This window comes from Lontra canadensis, unplaced genomic scaffold (assembly GCF_010015895.1).
Source record: "Lontra canadensis isolate GAN:19392208 unplaced genomic scaffold, GSC_riverotter_1.0 scaffold25, whole genome shotgun sequence".
Lineage (NCBI taxonomy): Eukaryota > Metazoa > Chordata > Mammalia > Carnivora > Mustelidae > Lontra > Lontra canadensis.
Genome location: NW_022631019.1, coordinates 631,937 through 658,048, shown reverse-complemented (window position 1 = coordinate 658,048; position 26,112 = coordinate 631,937). Strand labels below are relative to the sequence as shown.

At 57.6% G+C, this 26,112-nt stretch overlaps 1 protein-coding gene and 1 long non-coding RNA gene across 2 annotated transcripts; both read left to right on the top strand.

The window, feature by feature from the left end:
- Positions 1-1,588: 1,588 nt before the first annotated feature.
- Positions 1,589-23,789, top strand: NADK (NAD kinase). The gene is made up of 12 exons (XM_032863168.1): positions 1,589-1,754; positions 14,102-14,320; positions 15,963-16,046; positions 19,164-19,293; positions 19,902-20,010; positions 20,167-20,252; positions 21,105-21,207; positions 21,571-21,725; positions 21,948-22,047; positions 22,132-22,289; positions 22,966-23,048; positions 23,455-23,789. Exons 1-12 carry the CDS (start codon positions 1,672-1,674, stop codon positions 23,636-23,638), a joined length of 1,494 nt encoding a protein of 497 aa, XP_032719059.1. The 5' UTR covers positions 1,589-1,671; the 3' UTR covers positions 23,639-23,789.
- On the top strand, positions 2,891-7,251 carry LOC116870954. Its single transcript, XR_004383321.1, has 3 exons — positions 2,891-2,932; positions 6,381-6,583; positions 7,155-7,251. It is a non-coding gene; the product is annotated as an uncharacterized LOC116870954 (long non-coding RNA).
- Positions 23,790-26,112: the final 2,323 nt, after the last annotated feature.

Genomic DNA, 26,112 nt, shown 5'->3' with positions numbered 1-26,112 from the left:
GCCTATCTGTGCCCGGGATTCCCCGAGTGAAACCCACAGACAACAAAAGCACCTGCTTCCTTGAGCCCCTGTATGCAGGTGTCAGACCCCACCTGCCTCAGGCAGCCACCGCCTCTGCCCCACGGGGGCTCCTCCCAGCTGCTGGCAAGGCATGCCCCTTCACGGAACACCCCGGTGAGAAGCTGACCGTTCACTCGAAGATCTTTTTCCCTGCTGAACTGTGTGCATGACACTTCATAGGTCGGCAGGAAGAAGGGCTACTCCCCTCCATCCCCCAAAACCGCTCCAAACAGGACACTGCGACATTGGCAATTCCAGACACTGGCCCCTGGGAAGGAATGGCCATGCGGGAGGGGCTGGACTTGTCCCATGGGTACTAACCAGAGGCCTGAGGCTGGGGATGGAGGAGATGACCTCTGCATACCCCAAGACACCCCGTCCTCCACAGGGAGCCTTGATCCCTCCCTGCCACCCCTGTCACCCAAGGCTCCTGGCCACTTCCCCTTTTGAATACTGGGCAGTCTCTGTTCACCTCCCCCGACCCCTGCCAGGCACAGCTGAGGCCAACTTCCCTGTGAGCTGAGAGCACCCAGCTCCAACCGAGAGCCAGGACCACCAAACTGCACTCAAAATCCAGGACCCCCCACCCTACCTGAATGAGTCCAGGTCTGAGCAGGCAGCCTATCTGGTTCTACCTTCCATGGCCCAGGCTCCCTTATCCTACCACCTAACCCACTGACTCTGCTGTCCGCCATCATTCCATCCTCAGAAGACGGTGCATCTAGGTTTAGGGGTCTGAGGGTTCAATAAAACCAGAGTCACAAGTCACGTTTCAGAAAAATGCAAAGAAACAAATACTAGTGCTGGGAAAGCTTTACCTGAGAGCCTCTGAGGCAGAACCCCCAACCTCAGCCCAGCCCAAACTAACCTGCCTGGCATCCCCCACCCCCACACTGGCCTTTGTCCCTGCTGCTGGCCCTTCCCTCTCCCCAGCAGGCCTGGCTTATTCCTATTCCACCTTTGGACTCAGCCCAAGCAAAACTTCTAGGAAACTTCCGGTGCCCCAAGGAACCCCTCCCAGCGCTGGCTTCCATTATTGCTGGTCAGCCCTTGAGGGGGCTGGGTGGGGCTAGGGCCTGCTGGGAGAAATTGCACAATCTGGTCAGCGGAAGGAAGCCACAGCCCCCGTGTTCTCATCTCTGAAATGGGGAAGCACTCCCGTGTGAAGTCTGGAGGTCTACCGTGGACAGAGGCTTTCCATTACTATAGCTATCTGCACAAGTTCCCTTTACAGAGGGGCACATAGGAAGGGGCCTGCCATGTGACTTTGGCTAGTTACCAGACTGGCTTTCCTGCCCTGGTGCCCTCTCTATAGACTTCCTGCTCCAGAAGGTTCTTCGGAGGCTCAGTCCAGTCCCTAGAACATACTAAGTGCTGGATCAAGCATTAATTTTCTGTTAATGAACATGTGCAAAATACACAGCTCAAAAGGCTTCTCCCCCTGTGGGTGTGGCTGGCTGTCACTTTCGGGAAGTGGTTGGGTTTCCAAAATAACCAGATGGGGAAGTTACAGAGCTTGAGAAATCCCCCCAAGTTCCTGATATCCTTGCCCCCCTTTCTACTCACTCTTGGTGACCCCACTGCCCAGTGGTCCCAGGAGAGTAGTGAGACATGTCCCGTTTTGTGCCCATCTGTGTTTGGAGTCTCTGCACACAAGGCCGGAAGACCTCACCAGAGGAGACTGAGCACCGCAGGTATGTGGGCAGGGGAAACGCGTAGCCACGCTGCCGCAGAGGACTCCACTCCACACAAGGTGGGGAGCCCTGCGTGTACACACGCAATAACAGTGGGCACATGGGGAGCCAGGCAGGTCACCAAGGACCGAACGGTGCACTACCCCAGTTCTTCTACAGTGACCCCTTATTCGCAGACGTGTCCCTGGAGCCTGGCACACTGTTGGGACACCTAACTCCTGGGTGGACTGAGGGGGGAGTCCTGGAGCTCCACCTGAAGCTACAAAGTGGGTAACTGTGTCCTTGGTCCCCTTCCTCTCTCCTCTGTGTCCTCGAGTGGTGATGGTGAGGCGGGTGGGGGATGACGGTGCCAGCAGGTCACGCTGGAGGGGCCCCTTTGACATCCCAGGCCCAGAGCCTCTGTAGTCCCGGTGGCGTGTAGGGCCCCGCCAGGCTGCTTGGGGTGGGAGAGGCCCGCGGCGCCCCTCCCCCGCCGCACCCGCTGGCTGTCCAGAGGGGCCTCGCTGTCGCAGCTGCCCGCGACCAGTTTTAGTTCCCAAAACAGGTGCCTTCTGAGCAGATTCACACCCCGTCAGTGACGGCATCCTAAGCGGATGCTGTCACCCCTCGCGGGGATCAGCAGCCAGCCCACCCCGCCCGCGGTGGAAGGGAGCGCAGTGGCAAGGAGGCAGGGGCAAGGGGCGCGAGTGGACGTCCTGCCAACGCGGTGGGATAAGTGGGAACCAAGGTTCTTCTTCGCGGCGGCCGCTATCGGGGTCGCGGCAGCCGATGTCCCACCGCGGGCCTCCCGCCTCCAGCCCTATGGACCCCCCAGGCCGCAGCACCCCGCCTCCCCACCTCAGCCCCAGGTCCTTGCTCGCGGACCCACGTGCGAGGGCGGGGCGCATGCGCGGGGGCGGGGTGTACGCGCGGGGCGGGGCGAGGCGCATGCGTGGGGCGGGGCGTGCGCGAGGGGCGGGGCGCTTGCGTGGGCGGGGCGCGCGTGCGTACTGGCTGCATTGCTGCTCGGCGGGCCGGCGCCGGGGTCCCGGCGGCCGTGGGGCGCGGGGCGGCCATGGGGCGGGGGGAGGCCCCGGCGTCGGGGCCCGGCTAGCGACCGTGAGCGGCGGCGGGGCGGCGTGGCCTGCGGGCTCGACCCAGAGAGGGGACGGCCCCGCAAGCGCCCAGGGCAGCGAACGGTGAGTGCGCGCGGCCGGCCGGCCCGGCCCTCCGCCCGCGGTCGCCGTCGTCCGGGGTCGCGGGGCGGCCCGGGACCTGGGAGCGCGGGGACCGAGGCCGGGGGGGTCCTGCTCGCCGCCCGGGTGTGGGCCTGGGGGCGCGACGGCCGCCCTCGCCGGCCGCCTCCGGAGTCGGGTCGGCGGGCAGCCCGGAGGGTCGGGCCCTCGGGGGCAGGTGGGGTCGCCGCGCCCTCGGTGGCTGGGGGCGCCCGTCTGGCGACCGCAGCCGGGCCCGGCGCGAGCGAACGGATGCCCTGGGCCGGGATTCTGAGTAACAGGTTCCTGTTCCCCGCCCGCCCGGGGCGCGCCTCTGCCCCGCACCGCGGACCTGCTCGCTCGCCTGGGCTTGGCCCCGGGCCTTGGGGGGGCAGTTGTCGCCCGTCTGCGGACGACGCCCTCCGCGGACTCGCTCCCCGGGAGGCCGTCCCCGCCGCCCTGCCGTGCCCTCGCTGTGACCTTTGCCCCCGCCGCCGGCACCTGGGCAGGGTCGGGAGCCGGTGCCGCGGGCACTCAGTGGTGGCGCCGGAGGGGAGCCCTCGCCGCGGCTGGGCTCCTTGCGTCGGACTTGCTCCCGCTCTCGGGCCCCACCCGCCCCGGCCGCAGGGGAGGCAGCCGTCGGTTTCCCCGGGCTTTCCCCGTGGACGGCAGACGCAGGCGTTCGTGTCGGTTGTCGTGGGGTCCAACCCCGCGTCTTTATTCCCCGAAATCCCCGGACTTTTCTGAACGCGGACAGTCGCCGGGGGAGTTTCGGGGGGAGCCCGCCGGCGCCCGGGAGAGGCGGGAGCCGCGCCCGAGGGCCCGTCCGGCAGCCTCGCCGCTGCCCTCTCCACACCTGTTGAGGACACGAGGCCCCTCTGGCCGTCCAGGCTTCGGAGGGCCCCGCGCGTCGCTGTTCTGCTGGAGGCGCGACCGCCGGCTCCTGAGTGTCCCGCACGGGAGCGGCTGGAGAAGCAGCCCGGCGGGCCCCGCGGATGCGTGTCTGCGAACCGTGTTGCGGCGCGCGCTGGCGGCTGCCCGGCTGCCCTCAGAGCCGGCGGACCCCGCTCTTCTCACCCGCCGGGGAGAGCGCGGCCTCGCGTGTGTAACAGCCCCTTCCCGTCCCCGCCTGCTCCGCTCGTGGGGTCGCCGGTCAGGCTCCTGGCTCGGTGGCCGGAGAACGGCCCGGAAGGTCTCCCTCGGCTCGCACGCTGCCGGTGCGGACGCGGTGGGATCGCATCCCTGCCGGCCCTGGGCACCGCGGGTGGGAGGAGGGGAGCAAGCGCTTCTACACACCTGTGCACCTCCGCGCCCACTGGTGAGGTTCAACACTTTCCTGCTTCTGTCACCAAATAAGCTTTTCTTTTTCAGTCAGTATTTTTAACCAGGACAAACTGAGAGCTCTCAGTGGGTGTCACGGACGTCCCGTCGGTCTGTGGTGTGTGTCTGACTCCTGTCCTGGGTTTCTCACTGCCATCTCAGCCTGTCCCCTGCCCAGCATGTGTGACTTCTAGGAAACGTTGCTGCCCAACACTTTTCTCCTAATAAAATTCCCCAGTGCCAGAGTTTTTTAAAATTAGATTTGTGGGGGGCCTGGGGGGCTCAGTGGGTGAAGCCTCTGCCTTGGGCTCAGGTCATGATCCCAGGGTCCTGGGATCGAGCCCCACATCGGGCCTCTGCTCCGCAGGGAGCCTGCTTCCCCCTCTCCCCCTCTGCCTGCCTCTCTGCCTGCTTGTGATCTCTCTCTGTCAAATAAATAAAATATTTAAAAAAATAAAATAAAATTAGATTTGTGCTGTGGCGCCTGGCTGGCTCCTTTGGCGGGGTGTGCCGATCTTGATCTCAGGGTTATGAGTTTGAGCCCCATATTGAGTGCAGAGATGACTTAAAAATGAAACTCTTTTTTTTTTTTTAAAGATTTTGTTTATTTATTAGAGAACGGGACGGGGGGGGGGGGGGGGGGGGGGGGGGGGGGGGGAGACTCTGAAGCGGACTCTGCGCTGAGTTCAGAACCCGACGGAGGGCTCAATCTACAACAGCGAGATCATGACCTGAAGCTGAATCCCAGAGTGAGATGCCCAACTGACTGAGCCACCCAGGCACCCCTAAAAAAGAGACTTAAAAAAATAATCCTGTTAGGAATGTGCATGAATTTAGATGGAACTCGAATCTCATCCTTTTCAAACAGTTAAGGTACTGGAACAACCTTGTCATCGCATTAGTTTTTGTGAGTAAAGATGAACAGCTTCTAGATAATGGGTAATAGAAGATTTTTAAATATATTTGCCCTTTTGTAGTTTTGATAGGCTTATTTATTTTTTAAGATTTTATTTATTTATTTGACAGACAGAGATCACAAGCAGGCAGAGAGGCAGGCAGAGAGAGAGGGGGAAGCAGGCTCCCTGCTGAGCAGAGAGCCCGATGTGGGGCTTGATCCCAGGACCCTGGGATCATGACCTGAGCCGAAGGCAGAGGCTTAACCCACTGAGCCACCCAGGCGCCTGATAGGTTTATTTTTTTATTGTTTTGAAATAATTATAGATGGACAGGAAGTTGTGAAATAGTGCAGAGACCCTTGTAACCCCCCGACTTCATTTTACACACCCATAGAATAGTAATTTGTTTTAAAGAGAGACTGTGGGGCAGCCAGCTGCAGTCTGGCGATTGCACATGAAGCTGCTGGGAACACTCCCGAGCCGTGTTTATGTGGATGGACGTGTTTATTACTCTGAGATAAAAGCCAGCTTGCAATGGCTGGCTTCTGTACTTCTCTTTTTTAAGATTTTATAAGAAACTGCCGAACTTCCAGACTGACTGCCATTCGCACTCCAGCAGCGTGCGGTGAGTGACAGTCTCTCTGCAGTCTGGCTCTGGCTGTCTGAGCATCACGGCAGGTGTCGCGGCACTGGTGTCTGTATCTCCTGGTGGCCAGTGCCATGGAACTTCGTGTGCTTATGTGTGCATGGCTCGGCATCGTGCATCCTTTTTGCCCATTTTCTTTTCTTTCCTTTTTTTTTTTTTTTTTTTTTAAGATTTTTATTTGACAGACAGAGATCACAAGTAGGCAGAGAGGCAGGCAGAGAGAGAGGGGGAAGCAGGCTCCACGCTGAGCAGAGAGCCTGATGCGGGGCTCGATCCCAGGACCCTGGGATCATGACCCGAGCCGAAGGCAGAGGCTTAATCCACTGAGCCACCCAGGCAACCCTAAGGTTTTATTTTTAAGTTAACCTCTCCACCCAATGTGGGGCTTGAACTTACAGCCCCAAGACCACAGCTCCACCAGCCGAGCCAGCCAGGCAGCCTGCTCCTACATTTTCTAGTAAAAGTTTTACAGGTTGTGTTTTACACTTGACATAACCCATTTTGATTTGTGTTTAGTTAATGTTTGTTGGAAGTGTGAAGTTCAGGTTGAAGTTCACTCTTCTTTCCTCAGCTTTACGGACAAATAACTGACACACATCACTGTGTGAACCTGAGCAGACCGCGTTTTTCCGGTACAAAGCGTTGTCCGAGAGGCTCGGCGCGGTCGAGTTGTTAAGCTGTGCCTGGAAGCTGAGATGTCGTCGCCTGCGAGCTCGGCCGCAGACCAGTTTGTACTCAGCACTTCTCCCGGGGCGTGCGGGGAGCTGGTGGAAGGTGATCTGGGCCTGGTTGAAATGCGGCTTAGCACACCACGTGCTGCATATTGAGAACTCTCGCCTGTGCACCGTGGCCTTGAACAGGGGCTTAGGAGCATGGGCCCAGATGCCAGCTCTGCCCCATCCTAGCTGTGTGACCCTGGGCCTCTGTGTCCTAGACACGCCCGTGCGTCTCATTTGTCAGGTGCCACGAGGTGAGCGCTCGGTTGGGACCTGGCAGGATGGGCACCGGACCTAGATGTATTTCTGCTGCTTGCCGGCTGTCCTAGTCTTGGATGAGGGTCCATATTCCTGCAGACAGCCCTGCTTCCGCTTCTCCTCCGTTCTTAGACGGACGGCAGTGCACCTGCCGGCCAACAGCACGGCCCTGGCTGGGCTCCCCTCATGGAGGTGGCCTTCACCCATGTTTGGGTAGTAGCTAGCCTGTGTGTCACCAGTTAGCCTGTCCTTCCTTTCTCAGACATCTTTGGTTCCGACCATGCTGGTTATTTCCTTTTAAAGGTTGCACTGTTACAACTCGCCTAGTAGGCTCCTTTAACTGATGTGCCTCTTTCGTCCTTTCTTGGCAGTAAGCAGCTCCGAGTCCCATGCACGGTGAGGCGTTTCAGCGGCCGAGCGCTGGAGCTGCGGGTCCGGAGAGGACTGGGCTGGCCCCACCTCTCAGGGCGGCAGGTGAGGCTGCTGCAAGGCCTCTCGGCCCCCGCGCAGAACTGAAGCTGCCCCTACTTTGCTAGTGTGTTTGCGTGTTTGTTTTAATTCATGCAGAGTTGTCAACACAAAGTGAACAAACCTTTTAGAGTCAAAGTTGGAGGGCCTGGATGGCCCAGTCAGTGACTCTTGATTTCGGCTAAGGTCACGAACTCAGGGTTGTGAGGTCAAGTACCAGGTCAGGCTCTGCTCCCAACGGGGAGTCTGTTTGAGATTCTCCCTCTGACCCTCCCGCCCTGCACTTGCGCACGTGCACGCTCTCTTTCTCGAATAAATAAATCTAAAAAAAAAAAAAAATCTCTAGAAGTGAAAAAGTTTTATTTGAGCTCAAGTTAGGACGGTTGCCCTGGAAATGCATCTTCATAGGGAAGAAGGCACTCCAGGAAATGAATGATTTTTGTGGCATAATATACTTTTTACATCTTGTAAAAGCTTAAAAGATTATAGATCACGTAGGCAGGAGTCACAAGTTTGTCGGGACAGACTGCGGGCAGCGGGAGCGCTGACGGACATCTCGAGGACGAGCTGATTCTCCTTAGGCTGCTCCTTCGGCAGGTGTACAGTGCATGCGTGGGGGCCGTAAATCAGACTTTGGTTTGAGCGAAGTTGACGTACAGTCCTGTTGACTTAACTCTAAGATGGTTTCCCTTGTATGTCAGACCCTTCGAGGGTTTTCCTCTCGTCATAGAGGGCGCACGGCGTCGACTCAGCAGTTTCTGGAGGTCACTCAGGGTTCACCGACGTCAGTGCAGTCACCGTCTGTAACCGTTCAGCATTATGACGCTATGATTTTATATAAACATATTTATGTCTTAAAAGCTATTGATTTGTCAGAGAGAGAGAGAGACAGAGAGAGGGAGAGCATGTGCCCGCAAGCAGGGAGAGCAGCAGGCAGGGGAGAGGCAGGCTTCCGGCTGAGCAGGGAGCCCGATCTGGGGCTCGATCCCGGGACCCTGGGGTCATGTATGACCTGAGCCGAAGGCAGAGCTTAACTGATTGAGCCTCCCAGGCGCCCCGGGCCCTAGTGAGGACCACGTAAATTACAAAAGAGAAGCACTTGGGGTGGTGCTATGCGAGGAGAAGGTGCTCAGGTAAGTCACTGATGACGCTGCCTTTGCGTAGTTCTGATGCGGTAACGGGGTAAACATGCACGTCATTTTTTTCACGTATTGAACAAAACTGTGCCATCTTGAGTCTCTTACCAGTTTGTCCTGGCACTTTTTTGGGCCCCGCCCGGCCTTTCTGTCCTCCCCTCCTGGCACTTGGTGCCGCCCCCAGTTGTGCCTCCTGAAATCCTCGCCGCTCTTGCGTTCTCCACCTCGCGCTGCCGGTTTCCTCCCAGACTTCTCTCCTGACCCTTCCATGTGGCTCCTAAATGGGGCCCTGCCCCAGATTCAGCCCTTGGGTCTCCTGCCCACCCCCTAGGGAGTCCATTTCGTTCTAGTTCTAGTCCATCTAGTTCCAGGGCTGTAAGCACTCACCACGTGCTGATAGAGCCCGGATCTCTGTGCCCAGACCAGCCTGTCCCCAGAGCTCTGACCTTAAACGTACAGCTGCCTGCTTGTCTTCTCCTTGTCTTGGCCGGCAATAACCGTGTGAATTCGGTGAGGCTCCTTGCAGGCCGGGAGAGCCTCAGTAACACAGAATTTCTGGAGCTTCCATTCTCAGAAGGGGAAGGAGACAGGCCACAAATGAGGGTCATCTAGCCGGCTCAGTCGGTGGAAGGAGTGAGTCTTTTTGTTTTTTTTAAGATTTTATTTATTCATTTAACAGAGAGAGATCACAAATAGGCAGGGAGGCAGGCAGAGAGAGAGGGGGAAGCAAGCTCCCTGCTGAGCAGAGAGCCCGATGCGGGGCTCGATCCCAGGACCCTGAGATCATGACCCAAGCCGAAGGCAGAGGCTTCACCCGTTGAGTCCCCCAGGTGCCTCTCTTAACATAATTCTTAAGGACACTTGGATTTTCTCAGTGATCAGGGAGCGTTGGCTTCAACCTAAAGTCACCAGCTACGTTGGCCCCTGACAAGAGAGTCAGCCTGTGGGGTACCTGGGTGGCTCAGTGGGTTAAGCCTCTGCCTTCAGCTCAGGTCACGATCCCAGGGTCCTGGAATCGAGCCCCACATGGGGCTCTCTGCTCAGCAGGGAGCCTGCTTCCTCCCTGCCTCTCTGCCTACCTGTGATCTCTGTCTGTCAAATAAATAAATAAAATCTTAAAAAAAAAAAAAAAAGTCAGCCTGTCCTTTGAAGGTTTGAAGTCAGGCAGTGACTTCTACTCTCTGGCTAAGACAGCCCTAGATGGCATCTTCTCCCAAAGTCAGGAGGCTTTGTCTCCATTGAAAATCTGTTAAGGCAGCCACCTTCACTGGTGATCTCTGCTGGACCTTCTGGAGAACTTGACGCTGCTTCCGCACCGGCAGGTGCTTCTCTGCGTGTACTTTCGCATCACAGAGATGGCTTCTGTCTGTTCAAAGCAGCCTCTGCTGGCTTCGCGCTCCCATTCTGCAGCTTCCCCCCGTCTCTCAGCCTTTACAGAGTCCAGGAGAGTCAGGGCTTTCCTTTGGATTAGACTGTGGCTGGTTTCATTTGATCTTAGCCAAAAGGCCAGAAGCGATAGCCTGTGGCTGGTTTTGATCAGCAATAAGGCTGTTTTGCTTTCTTGTCTGTGTGTTCCCTGGAGTGACACTTCAGGAGTGTCTCCTTTGAACTCACGGCTCGGCCCACTGGGGCAAGAGGCTGACTTTTGGCCCATCCCGGTTTTCAGCTTTCCTCACTGCCCTGTGTCATGTCTAGCTTTGATTTAAAGTGAGAGATGCGCAGAGGGCCTGGCCGGCTGGCGCGGTCAATAAACTGTGTGACTCTCGATCTCAGGGTCATGAGTTCAGGCCCCAAGTTGGGCATGGAGCCTACTTTAAAAAAAACAGATAAGTGATGTGAGAGATGGGCCACTCTTCCTTTCACTTGACCACTTAGAGGCCGTTGTAAGGGTATTGGTCGGCCCGGTTTCAGTATTGTTTTGTCTGAGGGAGTAGGGAGGCCTGAGGAAGGGAAAGGGCTGGACCAGCCAGTCAGTGGAATAGTCAAAACACAGGCAACGCTTAACCCCTTGAGTTTGCTGTCTTAAAGGGGTGCAAGGGAGTGGTGCCCCAGCACAGTTATCACTGATCACAGACCGCCGTAACGAATAGGATAGTGAAAAACTTAGAAATATTGCAAGAATTACTATAGTGTGACACAGAGACACAAAGTGAATGAGCGATGCTGGTGAGAAAATGGTGCTGGTAGATGCGCTTGGCACAGGACAGCCACAGACCCTCAATTTGTAGAAAATGTCGTGTGTAATGCCTGTGGGTGGGGTGAGGAAAGAGTTTGACTTCATTCTTCTAGGCACGGCTGTCAAATTTTTGTCGCATTGCTTAAGGAAAAGATGCTCTGTCCGTCGGATCCCCTTGGCGCGTCTGTTGAAGATCCAGTGATCGAGGAGCCTGGCCGGCTTGGTTGGAAAAGCATGTGACTCCTGGTCTCAGGGTTGTGGATTTGAACCCCACATTGGGTGTAGGCATCACTTTATTACAAGTAAATTTAATTTAAAAAGAAAATCTGTCGGTCGTACCTGTGTGAGGGCGGTATTTTGGAATTTGTTCGGCTTCCTTGATCTGCATGTGTGTCAGTACCGCGCTGTCTGGGGGCAGTAGCGTGACTGCAGATCATGAAGTCAGGAAATACTAGTCTTACTTTGTTCTTTTTCAGTTTTTTTAGCTATTCTAGGCCTAGGTCATCCACATTTCCATGTGAGCTCTAGAATCCGTTTGTCTTTTCTTTTTAAGAAAGAGAGAGAGCGTGGGTTGGGGGTGGTGTCGAGGCAGAGACAGTCTCAGGCAGACCCTGCACTGAGGGTGGCGCCTGGCGCGGGGTTCGGTCTCCCAACCTCGAGACCGGGGCCTGAGTCAAAATCAAGAGTCGGACGTTTCAGGCTCTGCAGTCAGCATGCGGTCGGGTTGGGATGCTCTCTCCCTTGCCCCTCCTACTTGTGCTCCCTCCCTTCTTCCGTCTGTCCCCCTCTCTCTCAAATTGAAAAAAGGGAGAGACAGACACTTAACCAACTGAGCCACCCAGTTCGTCATTTTCTGTAGAAGAGGCTGCAGGGGTTTGTGTTAACCAAAATTTAATTTTGGGAATTGTGGAGAGCCCAAGTCAGTTCGAGAACTGAAATCTAACCATGTCAGCCTCTCTGATCTGTGGACGTGCTTTGGTCTTCACTCTTTGCTTCCGTTCATTTCTGTCAGCAGCTTTCGTAGTCCCCGGTGTACAGGTTCTGTGCTGCTCCTAGGGAGACGCCACGGATCCACGGCCCCCCGGTCTCGGGTGCGCCATGTGCTGATGCGATGTGAATGCGTCGGGACGTGGCCGCTGCGGTGGGTCTGGTTAACGTCCCATCAGCACACGGTCAGATAGTGTGTTCTTAGGGTGACAGCTCGTGTCGCAGCGACGTTCAGGTGTATGCTCCGTTACAGTTTCCTGGAGCCACACGCTCTGCACTACATCCACACCTGACTTTATAGCTCGAGTTAGGCTCTCTACCTCTTTTGCCAACTATTTCCTTATATAGCTTATGTTTCAGTGCTTTGCAAATGGTATTTTTGTTAATTTTTTTTAAGGCTCATCTGTTTATTTCAGAGAGAGTGTGCACAAGCGGGGGGAAGAGGCAGAGGGAGAGGGAGAGAGTGCCCAAGCAGACTCCCCGCCGAGTACAGAGCCCAGTGCGGGGCTCGGTCCCAGGAACCCAAGATAATGACCTGAGCGGAAACCAAGAGTCAGCTGCTTAACCGAGCTAATAAACTCACTTATTGGACATAGTCACTTTTTTGTAGACCTTTCTGTATAGAAGACCATGTCATCTGACAGTACAATTTTTTAAGTAATCTCTGAACCAGTGTGGGGCTTGAACTCATAATCCCAAGATCAAGACTTGAACTCACAACCCTAGGACTGAGCCAGCCGGGTGCCCCGACACTGCAGTTTGACCGGTTCCTTTTTCATCCTTATGGCTTTTACTTCGTTTTCCTATCTTGTTACACTGGCTATGCTGTCTGGTACAGTACCGAATGGGGGTGGTTGGATCAGACATGTTCTTGTAGGTTTGGGGTTTGAGTAATGATTTTTTTCATGCTTGGTTAAAACGTCCGCGTTCCTCAAGGTGTGAGGGTCCTGGTCCACTAGGGCAGTGTTGTCAGCTCTAGCTAAAATTTAGAATCACCTGGGAAGCTTTTCTTTTTTTAAAGGTTTTATTTATTTGAGAGCGAGTGAGTGAGACGGAGAGAACACAAGGTGGGGGGAGAGGGAGAGGGAGACTCCCCGCTGAGCAAGCAGCTGGACGTGTGGCTGGGGGACGTGGGGCTCCGCCCTGGGGCTCCATCCGAGGACCCCGGGAATCATGACCTGAGCCAAAGGCAATGGCTTCACCTTCTGAGCCCCCCAGGCGCCCCCAGCTGGGAGCTCATACAACTACTGATGCCGTCAGTCCGGGCTGGGTGTGGGAATGATTCCCTGAAACCCCTCCAGTAGCTGTAAGGTGAGGTCAGGGTAGGGGTGCAGGGGCGCCATCAGCTTTCTCCTGCCACAGAGGCCCGGGCTTGTCTGTGGTCTCTGAGGGTCCCTTCTGCCCCCGCCGCTCCGCATTCACCTCCTGCGGGGCCGTCATCCTCTGACACGTCCTCAGCCCCTCCTTGGGAACGGGGGTTTTCTGTGCGCTCCAGTCTCTGCTGGGGCCTTCGTTTGCCTCGCTTGTCCCTGCAGTGGGGGCTGTGTGGCTGGTTATCCTGCTGGCTCCCTGAGTGCCACCTGCTCATGCCCGCGACAAGCCTGTGCCGCCTGCTCTCCCCCCAGGCAGGTCCGGGCGGCTCCATAGCTGCAGGACCCTCGCCGTGACCCTGTGGTGGCCCTTCCCGTCCTTGGAGAATTCCCCATTTGGTCCCTTGATCTACACTGGGTTTTCGTCAAACTCCGCCCTTCTTTTTCCATTGTTCAGTGTACTGATGTCTGCCTCTCTTTGTTGCCGCTTCTGCCTTTCTTAAACTTATTTTATTCCTTTTCTAGCTTTTAAGAATCTCGGCTCGTTACTCTTCATTCTCGAAAACTCCAGCACACCTTAGCGGGGCGGCATAGACTTTGGTTTGCGTTCGTACTATTCTGGTCCTTTCGATGACTTGCAGTGTTGGTTTGAGCCCCAAGAGGCTTGGGACAAAGTTGAGGCGGTTCCGGATGGTTGCAGGATTGTTTTCTTTGTTCCTACTTTTTGGTCTTTTCCTGATTTTATTGTACTGTGGTTGGATGGTAAGGTTCTCTGCCTTACTAGTGTTTGGAAATTGGTGTTTTCTTTGAGGCTACAAGACGTCCGTTTTGGCAGATGCTGTACCTGCTCGTTCACAGGGCCTAGAGTCCAGCGTGTGCCCGCTGGTCTGTCTTACTGAGTGACCCATTCCGCTCTGCGGCCCCGAGAGGCAGTGGTGCGCGGTGTCCCCGCCGGTGACTGCTCCTCTTGCCAGCACTGGGCCTTGTCTGTGGGAGAAGCACCACAGCTGCAGCCTGCTAGCTCTTTCTTACCCTGCGACCCTTAGGTCTTCTGGATTCTCTGGAAACACAGGTAGGTTCCTGAGCTCTTAACCATCTTTGGGAGAGAAAGAGACTGTTCTCAAGTCCTTCGGCAGATGGGACTACAGCTGTTTTTTCTCCTGGTGGAACGGGTGCGTCTCTGTGTATATAGTGTTTTCTGCCTGCATATTTATTTACTTTATTTGTTTTATTAAATTAAGGCGTCAGTGTTTTTCTGACCGGAGCCCTTGTTTACCGACTGTGGAAACGGAACACGAGAAAGTCAACATGAGTAAGGCGCAGAGCGCAGATCCCGCCTCATACCGCTGCTCCGCGTGCCATGGGGACGAGGACTGGGGGCCCAACCACCCCATCCGGGGCCGGGCCAAGTCCCGCAGCCTGTCTGCCTCGCCCGCCCTGGCGAGCACCAAAGAGTTCAGGTACGAAGCCCTCCCCCAGCCGCCACCCTGTGCGGAAAACACGGCGGCGTGTGTCCCAGAGCAGCTGGCGCGGCTCCCCAGGGGCACCTGCCCAGGACGGTTCCTTTCCTTCCCCTCTCGGCCAGCGCCCGCCCAACTTTTGGTGTCTGAGGCGTGAGGGTGGCCCCTGAAGGCACAGCAGCGGGACCCACGCGGTGGCGGGGCTGGCACGGGGCTGCGTGTGGCCGCAGGGGAGTTGGGTAAGCGCCCCGGCCTGGCCCGCGCCCCGCAGCGCGTGCTCTTGCACAAGAGCTTGAGCAACAGCTGCCCACGAGGCGGCCGGCCGGGCCTGCTGTGCTGGTGGTGCCGCTGCCCTGGCTGCTGGGGCCACGGCCGGGGTGAGTTTGGGGAGGAAGCGGCCAGAGCCGACACTGCTTCTCAAGCGGGTCCCACCTCTCAGACGCGAGGGCGCTTTCGGGGTGGTGGGCGGGGAAGCGCCGCCTTTTCTCAGGGCAGCGCCTTCCCTCGGTGGCGAGTGGGGGGGTGGCACGCAGGCCGTTCCCCATGTGGAAAGCTCTAGAGCGCGCGTGGGAGCGGCCGTGCTGCTGCAGCTTCCAGGCGGTGCAGAGCTCCGCGTTCCGGCCGCTCTGCGACCGCCTGTCGGTCCTGTGTGGCTCGGCTCCCCCCCCAGTTCTGAGGCTGGGCAGCGGGGTGCAGCGACAGCGGGTCAGAGGGGGCCCCTGCGGAGGAGGCAGATGGGCGTGTGTCCTGTCCTGCGGGTCCTTGAGCCCGCTGGTGAGGCCCGCGGCGAGCTGAGCTGCCTTTCCTCTGGGCCTGTGCGGGGCCTGCAAGCCGTAGCTTTCCCCGGACTCCAGGGCTCTCTCGGAGGTCGGGTGCCCTTTCCGAGACAGCTAGAAAATCTGTTTGTCTGCGTTGAATTCGAAGATTTTGTGGACCCCACAAGACAGTTGAAGATGCTCCCTTCGGCCATCTTTGGGTGCAGAAGGGGACGGCGAGGCCATTGGGGTTGAACACGTTCCATTACCCTGTCACTGCGCGGATGTCCCTGTCGCTCCCTCCAGCCTGTGCCAGGGTGGGCGTTGAGCCCTCTCGAGCAGGGAGGGGGCAGGCCAGCCAGGTGGTGGTGTCCCCGTAACGTGAGCTGGCCACAGCCACTTTGTTTGGTGATTGGATTATGGCTGAGTCACATTTCAGTTATTGGAGAAGTTGGGCCGTTCGAGTAGTATCTTTTTTAGTGACTGTGCAACTCAGCATGAGCACTTTTGTTAGAATTTTCATCTAGGTCATTAAGGGTTGGTCTCTCAGGTTTTGATTCCCAAGTATAGGCTGGAGGACCGGTCACCAGACAGTCTTGGTCAGAGGGACTGCTCAGATTCCGAGTTCCAGGCCTGTCCCCAGAGGGAGTTTTCCCTGTTCCTGGGGTAGGGCCTGGGCACCCGCCCTGGTTTGGGGGCCTTTCTCTGAGGCGCGCTCCGACTGTTGATGCTACACAGACAGCGTGTGGCGCTCCAGGGCGGGATCTCCTGGGGCTGCCACTGGATGCTGGGCAAATGATGGGAGTAAAGTCATTATGATTAAAAGCCTTTCTAGAGTCTAACAGTCCATTAGGTCTGCTCACCGGCTGTGTCCCCTCTCCCCACAGGAGGACTCGCTCTCTGCATGGGCCATGCCCGGTGACCACATTTGGACCAAAGGCCTGCGTGCTGCAGAACCCCCAGACCATCATGTGAGTGCGGGGGGGTTCCTTGGGGGCCTGTGCTGTCGTGGGGTCACGGCACTGGGGAAGGTTCTGACTCCAGGTGAGAAGTGTACTTTTCTAGTCAGGGAAGCCACGGGGCATCCGCCGGCTCCAGCGAGCGCGGGCCTCTCTGCCTTCCCGCCGGTGGCTGGGGGTCAGGTAGGTCCTGCTCCCCCGGCACCGCAGCTGGACGACTTCAGCTACTTCAGCTGCCGTCTTCAGAGTTACTGTTTCGTTTTGACAATGAAAAGTGTAGGAGGAAACAACGTATTTCACACAGGAATAGGGTCAGACATGCTTCTCCGTTGATTTGATTTGATTTTTTTTTTGAGAGGGAGGGAGAGCACAAGGTGGCGGGAGCAGGAGCGGGCAAGCAGGCTCCCCGCCGAGCAGAGAGCCCGATGCGGGGCTCCATCCCAGGTCCCCAGATCATGACCTGAGCCAAAGGTAGAGGCTTCACCCGCTGAGCCCACTGGGCCTCCTTTAATTATTCTTCAGACAGACGTGGGCCGGCTCTGTGGGGCTCCTGCGTTCACTTTGAGAGAAGTGCCTCCTTGTGGCTGTTACAGGTGCTCCCAGGCCACTGGGCCGTCGCCCCGCAGTGCCTGGATGAGAAACTATAACAATGAAGCAATCAGGGTCATTTCTCTGGACTCAGTGACTGTCCGGCTTCTCACGTCCGAAGAGTCCCATGGTTCCAGAAGGCTGGGAGCTCCGTAAGGCCGCTGTATGGTGGTCTGGCTGTGCTTCATGTCTGAGGAAAACGCGCTGACGCCACTTACCTGGCGTTGGTGCTTTCTGTGAAACGGTCAGAATTCCATCCCACCCTGAGCCTTGTGCCTGGCACCTGTGGGAGCTCCCCAGGCCCTACAATCTAGGCCTTTTGAGGGGCCCTCACAGGCTCCTTTCCTTCAGGGCAAGCTGTGGGGATCCCACATTTTGCACAGGGGTGAGAGCCGCAGGCTCAGGTGTGCCTCCTTGACTGACTTGTCTGGGGTCCCAGGAGGCAGGCCCTGCAGTGGGGACCCGCTGGCCTCGGGTCACAGGCTGAACCGGTTCCAGGTGACTAGTGTAGTGCTGCCACCTCCAGGCTCCCCAGGCGAGTGCCGTGTAAACTGCTAGGTCCCATGACCAGGAAACCCAGCGACAAGGCTGTCCCACTTCTTACAGGGCGCAGGAATGAAGTCTTAGTGTCTCTGTCAGATCCAGGCGCTGTCTGCGGCTGCTGGTTACTGCAAAGCTCGGGGCAGGTCCTGTCCAGACACCACCCCTCTAGTACCCTACGACCCGCCCTGCACTGCAGCCACATTGGTAACCTGCCCCCCCCCCCAGCGCCCCCAAACTCAGAGCCCCAGCAGCCTGCTGCTGTGCCAAGCCCTGCCATCTCCCGTGCCCCATGCCTTCCTGTTTGCTCTGGCCCAGCCTGGCTCTCCCTTGGCCTTTCACCAACTGCCCAAGGGCCCCTCCCAGCACTTCCTGGTCTTGGCAGACCTGTTCTCTCCTTGTCACTCTGCTCAGCCCAACTGCCACCACGAGTGGCCTCTCACTGTCCAGCCTTGATTAGCCATCCTGTACTCCCAGCCGAGCCACAGTCACTTTGTTGGGGGCGGGGGGGTCAGCCTTGTGAGCCTCAGGTGGGTTAGATGGGCTGGTTCCGGCGGGTGCTCCAAGCAGAATGGCAGATGCCCCAAAGGGTCTCTGGGGCTACAGGTTGGAGCTGAGGAAGGAACAGCCTCGTCTGCTCTTTCCAGCCCCTGTGCCCGACACTTCTGTTGGGGCTGCTGCTGTCTCTGGATGCCAGGGCTCCTTTTCCCCACCTTGGACCTGCCCCCTTCCAGCACTGCACCTGGCTGAGGCTCTAAGTGTCCTGACCTAACTTCTCTAATGCTCGAAAGTAAGATAGGATATCGATGACGGAGAACTTTTACGTCCTAATTACTGTCTGAAATTTTACCGTGAATGCTTGTGTGTTTTCTTTTATGTTGAAATGTGTGGAGTTGCCAACATGTCTTTGCCTTTGGCTTACTAGGCAGTGGCTCCAGTCGGTCACCTGTTAGCTCACAGGCGTCCTCCCTCTCCCGTCCGGCATCCACGACCTGTATGCCGGGGAAGGGTCACATCCCCACCTTGTCGTGACCCAGCGGGAGGCTGATCACAGTTGACACCCAGGCCTGTGCAGGACACACTGTGGTGGCTTTGCCTGGGCACAGTCTCAGGGCCAGAGGGGCCACAGGCCCTGCACACCTGGGTCAGCACAAAGGGGCTTCGACCCAGGCAAAGGTCTGTGAGCTGCCCACATTGCTTCTGAGGCCCACGGCCAAGCACAGGGACGATGTTTGGGGAGTGCACACCCTTCCACCTGACGAAGCCCTGACAGCTCCTCCCACTGGGCCAGGCCGGTTCCACAGCCCAGCTCAGACTCCTGTGTGGCTGGCCTGTGTCACCGCACCCGGTCCTGAACAGCCGAGTGCAGCCAGCGAGTTCAGTGAAGTGCGCGGTGCCCGGCGTCCGGCCTCCGGCCTCTTTGCTGTTAAAGGTGATCTCAGGACTTTTTGTTTTAAATAGGTGATTGGCCAAGAGGATCACGTAAACGGTAAAAAGATTCAGTAAGGTGTGCTTGGTTTTTAATTTTAGGGAGTTTTCTTGCCATAGTGCCTTTCAAAAGTCAACTTTAGGATTGTTTCGCTTTCAGTTTTGAGTTTGCAGAAATTAAGTTTATAGTGCAGGTGCTCAGTTAGGAGAGTTCTGGGGGGCTGGTGTGCCCTACACTTCCGTCGTTAGCAAAGTGGGACCAAAACGCTATGGCCGAAGCCGCTGTGCCGCACTTGTGAGCCAGCACGTGACCCGGGCAGATGATGATGCTCACGGGGGGCGTCGTGCGCGGCCCCTCCTCGTGCGGAGATGCCTGGCGAGGGTGAGTGATGCTCGCGGATGGAGGACATCAGACACCACGCCTCTGTGTTGCCGGTTTGGGTCGTGGTTTTGAAGGTTTTCAGGGGGACTCGCACACGGTCTAAGGCCTGGGAGAAAGGCCTCCGAGGGTGTGCTGTGCCTGTCCTCCCAAGGGAACGCGCTCCCAGTGCGGACGCTCCTCTCCCCTCGCAGGCACATCCAGGACCCTGCCAGCCAGCGGCTGACGTGGAACAAGTCCCCGAAGAGTGTTCTCGTTGTCAAGAAGATCCGGGACGCCAGCCTACTGCAGCCCTTCAAGGAGCTGTGCGTGTACCTGATGGAGGCGAGTGATCCTGGTTGGGGGGTGGCAACCCAGAGCCCCCTCGGCACCCCCACCGTGTCTGCGCCAGCCGGACTCCGCCCGGGAGCTCAGTGGGCTCCGTGCTCTTCTGGGCCCCAGGGTGGGGGTGGCAGGGAGCTGGCCGCCTAGCCAGGTTCTGGCTTTGTGATCCCAGAGCTGACCAAGTCAGGAAGCCCATTTCAGGGGCACCTGGGATCATGATTCCATGATTCCAGGGTCCTGGCATCGAGCCCCACATCAGGCTCCCTCCTCAGCAGGAAGTCTGCTTCTCCCTCTCCCACTCCCCCTGCTTGTGTTCCCTCTCTTGCTGTGTGTCTCTGTCAAATAAATAAGTAAAATCTTAAAAAAAAAAAAAGCAGCAGCAGCAGCCCATTTCAGGCAAGTGACTTCTGTAACGGAGGGTCACAGGGCCTCCAGGAGGACAGAAATCCGCATGAGCAGGTTGAAAGCAGTCTGCCCTCCGGGCCTGAGGAATACACTTCCTCCTCATTGTAAAGTCCTGAGGCTCAGGAGGAGGCTTCCCGGAAGACCAGCCTGATCTGAACGGGGTCTTGGTGGTGGGGCTGACGTGCTTGTTGTCTCCCTTTCAGGAGAACAACATGATTGTGTATGTGGAGAAGAAAGTTCTGGAAGACCCTGCCATAGTGAGCGATGACAACTTCGGACCAGTCAAGAAGAAGTTCTGCACCTTCAGAGAAGGTGAGTTTGCCTTCGGCTCTGTCACTTCCGAAGGTGTTCGTGCCCCTGCCCCAGGCCTGGAAGAAGCTTCTAGCGCTCCTGCCTCATCACGGGCACAGCGCCCTGTGGCATCAAGGGTTGCCGAGACACCGTTTGTTGTGTTTGTGTGTTTTCTAGATTATGATGACATTTCCAATCAGATCGATTTCATCATATGCCTGGGAGGGGATGGGACCCTGCTGTACGCATCCTCGCTGTTCCAGGTGAGGTGCGCGGGGTTCCGGCCTCAGCGACGCATGAGGAGGCGGTTTCCCAGGGAGGCTTTCCACGCCTTCTTGTACCTCGTGACTTGATGCCTCGGGACTGCCGAGTTCTACATTCTTCTTACTCTGATACAGAGCTTTTAGTTTGCTTATTTGGCTATACAGCAGGTCTGCAAATAATGCCAAGTGTCTCATCTGCCCTGTCTGGGTCTCCGTCCGCACCGGGAGTGCTGCTGACAGTGCAGCCTGGGCTGGGCAGCAGGACTGGCTGGGAAGAAGGGGGGCAGTGGTGGAGAAACGGGCCTGGGGGGGCTGCTGCCGATCCACAGACACGTGGCACCCACAAGGAGAAGCGGGCACCTCGTGGCCTAGGGGATGGGGCCCCCAGCAGGATGAAGGCGGTGGCCCCAGGCTGACCCTCCAGGGTACCCGGGAGGCCTGGAGGCTCCAGAGGATGGGAGTCTGCCTGGAAGCACACTAGGGTTGCCCAAAGTCCGCCTTCACTCTGCAGGGGGAGGCTCTGGCGTGGTGGCTTGTGTCCTTGCCTGACCAGCTCTCTCTGTCTCCATGGCCAGCAGGCTGGTCGGTCCCATTGCGTTGGCTTCTCATCAGCTCCGCATCAGTTTTGCATCCGCTCCTCCCGGCCTCCCTGTCTGCTAGCTGACCTCTTCCTGTGCGGTCGCTTGGAATCAGCCTGCCGGCCGCCTCCCATACCCCGCCACTGGCCGTGCACTCATGTGCCTGTCCATTCCCGGGAACAGTCAGGCAGGGGTGGTCCGTCGGTGCTGGGGACAAGTGGGGCGGCTCTTGAGTGGATTGGCTGGCTGACCGGCCTGCCTCATTGGCTCACAGGGCAGCGTGCCTCCAGTCATGGCGTTCCACCTGGGTTCCCTGGGCTTCCTGACCCCCTTCAACTTTGAGAACTTTCAGTCCCAAGTTACTCAGGTGATACAGGGTAAGTCGGAATGTTCTGGAACTCACAAGGAGTTCTGAGCATAGGATGGTCTCCTCACTTGGTCTTTGGATTTTTTAATGATGTGTAGAGCAATATTTAAGTGTTTGAAGATTCAGAGATTTAAGATTTTCGAATGCTTCCGATACTGGTTTCCCCACCCTGAGAAGTTGGAGGGGCCACTGGCGGAAGCGGCCGTGTGTGCTGGTCGGTAGCCGTGGATTGGCCTTTACAGAAGGCTCGGGTTCTGCCCTCAGTTTGGGAGAAGAAGGGTGGTCTCTGGTCAGGCAGGGGTGTCTTTGCCTCCTGCAGGCTGCCACTGCCCATCCCCCACCAACCTCCCCGCCGTGACCCTGTGGCCCCCAGGGAATGCGGCCGTAGTTCTTCGGAGCCGGCTGAAGGTCAGGGTCGTGAAGGAACTCCGAGGGAAGAAGACAGCGGTGCCCAACGGGGTCAGTGAGAATGGCGTGCTGCCCGCGGACCTGGACGCAGAGGTCGGGAAGCAGGTCATGCAGTACCAGGTCTGTGGATGTGGGCCCTGCCCTGGCTCCAGGCCCTGCCCTGCCTGTGCTACGGCCTCAGGAAGGGGCACGGGGTGGTGGGACTCAGGCCTGGGCCCAGTGGGTTCCCCTGACCTCAGGACCTCCCACAGAGCCCAGAAACAGTGCAGGTGCCTGTGGGGCCGACCACCTAGGACAGCCCTGCCCGGCCCCTGCCTGTGTGCAGTGACTTTGTCCCCCCAGGTCCTGAACGAGGTGGTGATTGACAGAGGCCCCTCCTCATACCTGTCCAACGTGGATGTCTACCTGGATGGGCACCTCATCACCACGGTGCAGGGTGACGGTAGGTAGCCACCTAGGGGGTCCCACGGCGGTGGGGGGTAGGAACAGGAGCCCACAGAGAGTGACCCTGCGGCCTGTCCACCAGGGGTGATCGTCTCCACCCCGACGGGCAGCACAGCGTATGCGGCCGCCGCCGGGGCCTCCATGATCCACCCCAACGTGCCAGCCATCATGATCACACCCATCTGCCCCCACTCGCTGTCATTCCGGCCTATCGTGGTCCCTGCGGGGGTCGAGCTGAAGGTCAGAGTCCACCTCTACCCTATATGGTTTAAGCTGTTGCCTGGGTCCTGCCACGCTGACCACCCCCTTTGCCGCCGGCTGTGACCCCAGCACCCGCTGGGTTGTGGGCCCACCTTGCTGGGGGCTGGAAGGGGTTTCTCCCTCTACTTTGTCTGTCTGGCCAGGTGCAGCACTGAGAGCTGGGCCAGCCCCTCCAGCAGGCTGTGGGCCCTTGGGGGGAGGGGCTGGTCCCCACTGGATGAGGGCAGGTGAGCGGCACGTGGTCCTGGCGTACCCGGTGCCCGCCACTGCTCCTCTGTCTCTGTTCTCTGCTTGTCTCGCGCTCCCCACTTTGGTCCACCCTGGGCTGGCGTGTCCCTGGCTGTGAGCCCTGGTAGGCAGGGGCACATCTGCAGGTCACAGGGAGAGAGGACTAGAGCCAGACTCCTGGATGGTGTCCCTGGCCCTGGGTGGGTGGTCGGCAACTGGGCCTGATGGCTGCCTGTCTTATTCCCGGGATTGGTGTCAGCGAGACAAAAGTATGAGACCTTCATGGCCTGGAACTGCCCTTGGTGTAGAGTGGGTGGTAGGGATACCTTCAAGAGTCCTCCTGCCCAGTGCTGCCCCCCGAGGGCCAGGATCCAAGGTGCTCAGCTGCACTCACGAACCCACATCTGTCCTGCTTGCCCCCCTCCAGATCATGCTGTCTCCAGAAGCAAGGAACACTGCATGGGTGTCCTTCGACGGACGAAAGAGACAGGAGATCCGCCATGGGGACAGGTGTGTGAGCCGTGGGTCCGGAGTGAGGAGTAGGAACGAGGGGCGGACTCAGGCCCTACCTGCCACCTTCATACCCTGTTGAGGTTGGCTTGTGCAGGCCCCACAGACAGAGCCCTGGCCCTGAGAGCTGCGGGGGGAGACGAGGGCCTGTCGGGCAGCTGGTCTCCCACACAGGTTGAAGCGTGTTGGCCCATGTTCTGTGCTGACCTTGAGGGCGACAGATCCACAGCCCCTCACTCCGGCCTGCCCTGGTGCCCCGCCAGCTGCACCTGTCCTTAGGATGGGCCAGGCCCCAGCCGTGCAGCCAGTGGCAGGAGCAGAGCCGAGATGGTCCCCAGCTGGGCCGGGGTGGGCACAGCCTTGGGGAGTGGCTCATCTGTGCCACACCATGTCTCCCACTCCTCAGCATCAGCATCACTACCTCTTGCTACCCGCTCCCCTCCATCTGCGTCCGAGACCCCGTGAGCGACTGGTTCGAGAGTCTGGCGCAGTGTCTCCACTGGAACGTGCGGAAGAAGCAGGCACACTTCACGGAGGAGGAGGAGGAGGAGGGGGCGGGGGAGGGGGAGGAGGAAGAAGGGGAGGGCTAGGCCTGAGCTCCTTCTGTCCACACTAGGGACCCCAGAGACCCGAAGCCGCTCCGCTGCCTCGTTCCCACTTGCCCTCTGGGAGCAGGCTGACCTGAGCACCTGCGCTGTGAGCCCCGAGCAGGCATCAGAAGTCACAGCACTTTCTTTTGTAGCCGGGGGCAGCGGCGGGGGGGAGAGCCAGGAATCTGCCTTTTGTGACCAGATCAGCCATTTTTAACATTTTAAATCTGACGTCTTTTTGCATTTCTAAACAAGAAAAGTGAGTGCTGGTGGGGGCTCGGAAGTCCACACCGGGGCGGTGCGCCCCCGTGCGGTCCCTCAGAGCCTGGTCCCAGGGCGGGGACCCCAGAGGGGGATGTGCTCTTCCATGATTCCTCGTCAGGAAGCTTGTGCTTCAGTCAATCCGTTGAAATTCAGAGGGGATCAGAACGGCTTGATCTGTCTTTTCTTGTCGAAAATAAATGTCTTGTAGCCAAAAATCTTCCTTTAGCTACCACGATTTTCCCCTTAAATCCTGCACCTTTTCCCCTAAAAGGACTCGAAGGGGACGCTTCTGTAGAGAGCAGTTTGGTGTTTGATTGGCTGATACGTGGAGGGTCCCCTCCTTCCTGCCCTGCACCTGCACCTCCTCTGGGCACACCTTCCTGCCTTGGTCTCCAGGCCCTCCCCTCCCCCACTGCTGTGGTGTGCGAGCCCAGCGGTGGCCCAGTGGGAGATCAGACCCATGCACATTCCTCACCAAGCAGGGGCGGCCCCCTCTGCACCCTGGAAGGTATTTTAAGTCCTGTGTACACTTTGTAGAGATCATTTTAAGCTTTTTGAACTGCTTATGTACAGATTTTATTGTACACACTTTGAAGATGACAGAGGGAGCGGGATTTGTACTGTTACGAAATGGAGCTTTGCTCCGATGTTTACACATGTTCTGTGCGGCACTGTGTGCTGGGACCACTCTGTTCAGTGTGCTCACTGTGGGGGTGACGGCCCACGGGGTGAGAGGGTGCTTCTCGGTTAGTAAGCCGTGGTACTTGGACTGCAGCTAGAAGATGGGGACGCATTGCTTAGTGAGGAAAGAGGTAGTTGGGGACGTTTTGTGTTGATTCTGCTCTTGCTTCTCCCCGTGGGTCTTGGGCTCGCGAGGAAGCTCCCATCATTCCAGCGGTCGCTGCACTGCCCACAGGCTGCGTAGGGCGTGGGCACGTGTGCTTGCCACATGGGACCCAGAGCCTGTGTGGTCTGGTGGGAGCCGTGGCTCAGTGCATGTGGCTTTGGCCCCTGGTTATTGTTGCCTGACAGACGTCCTACATTTGAGTATGTGTTTCTGAGTAGCTGATATCTCTTGGAGCTGCAATTTTTATCTATTGAATTGGCAAGAATAGAAGGGACAGAAACTGCCCTTTTTTCTTGGACCCGCTTCTGGGGTGACAGGGACGGTCCTGTGCTTTGTCTTGTGGAGGGTCACGTGCCTCATTCTTGGGCTGATAGAAAGGCTGGGGCCCACGCGGGCAGCCACCCTCAGCCAGGGGCCTCCGTAGAGCAGGCTTTGTGGCCTGAGCGTGGCCTCCCACATCCATGCTTTGGGACTTCTGGCCCTCAGGGTGGTTCTTGGCCGATAGCCTGGAGTTGGAAAGGGAGGGGGCCCACATGGCCATCCAGCAGGGGCGAGACGTGGTTAGAGGGTTGCTGCCCAGCCTCCCTTGGGCTGAGAGGGGCCCGAACCAAAACTCCCAGCTTTAGGTCCAAAAGACAGTGGCATTTGGGATTTGGGTCACTGGTTTAGACAAAAAAAAAAAAAAAAAAAAAAAAAGCAAGTATTAACCAAGTCCAAAAGCAGCATGATTTGGAATGATCTAGAAAACTTTGGATTTTTTGAAGTAAATTCTTAATGTTTCATATTGTTAATATCTCGAAAATTTGTTAGATGTCGTTGAAAGCCTTATTACAATATTTTCAGATCCTTTCAATAAACAGACTTGTTTAAAAACTTGGATTGGCTGGCAACTTTATTTGGTTCTTTGTAACCAACACAGAGATACTTAGAGAGGCAGGCCAGGCTTCTAGAGTCTGTGGACACCAAGTGCGCCGTTGGGATGTGTGAGGCAGAGGGTGTCTTGCCCAGGCAGCCGCCACGTTGAATCCCATCCCAGGTGCCCCCGTCAGCCTTGCCATTAGCACTGGTAGGCCTGGGGCTCAGCACCTGTTCTCTCCAGAAGAGGTGTAGAACTGGGTGTCACCACCTGTCCTGAAGGGTAGATAGCAGAGGCTTGGGTGAGGGAGCAGGCTTGAGCCTACAGAAAGGACATGCTCTCAGGTAAATCCGAGGACTGGCCCAAGGGGACCCTCAGAGGGGCTCTGGGAGACCTGCAGCCCCCATAGGCTTCGAAGTCCTCCCCACAGCTCCATCCAAGCCTGTTGGGGTCAGGGAGCATGGGCCAGGCTCTGGCACACACTCATCTCTCTCCTCCCATTCCACA

Excerpts from the sequence above, each read along its gene's own strand:
- NADK (XM_032863168.1), top strand. The coding sequence starts at position 1,672 with ATGTCCCGTTTTGTGCCCATCTGTGTTTGGAGTCTCTGCACACAAGGC. Across the intron at positions 16,047-19,163 it reads CAGAACCCCCAGACCATCAT|GCACATCCAGGACCCTGCCA; the intron begins GTGAGTGCGGGG and ends CTCCCCTCGCAG. Across the intron at positions 19,294-19,901 it reads TGTGCGTGTACCTGATGGAG|GAGAACAACATGATTGTGTA; the intron begins GCGAGTGATCCT and ends TCTCCCTTTCAG.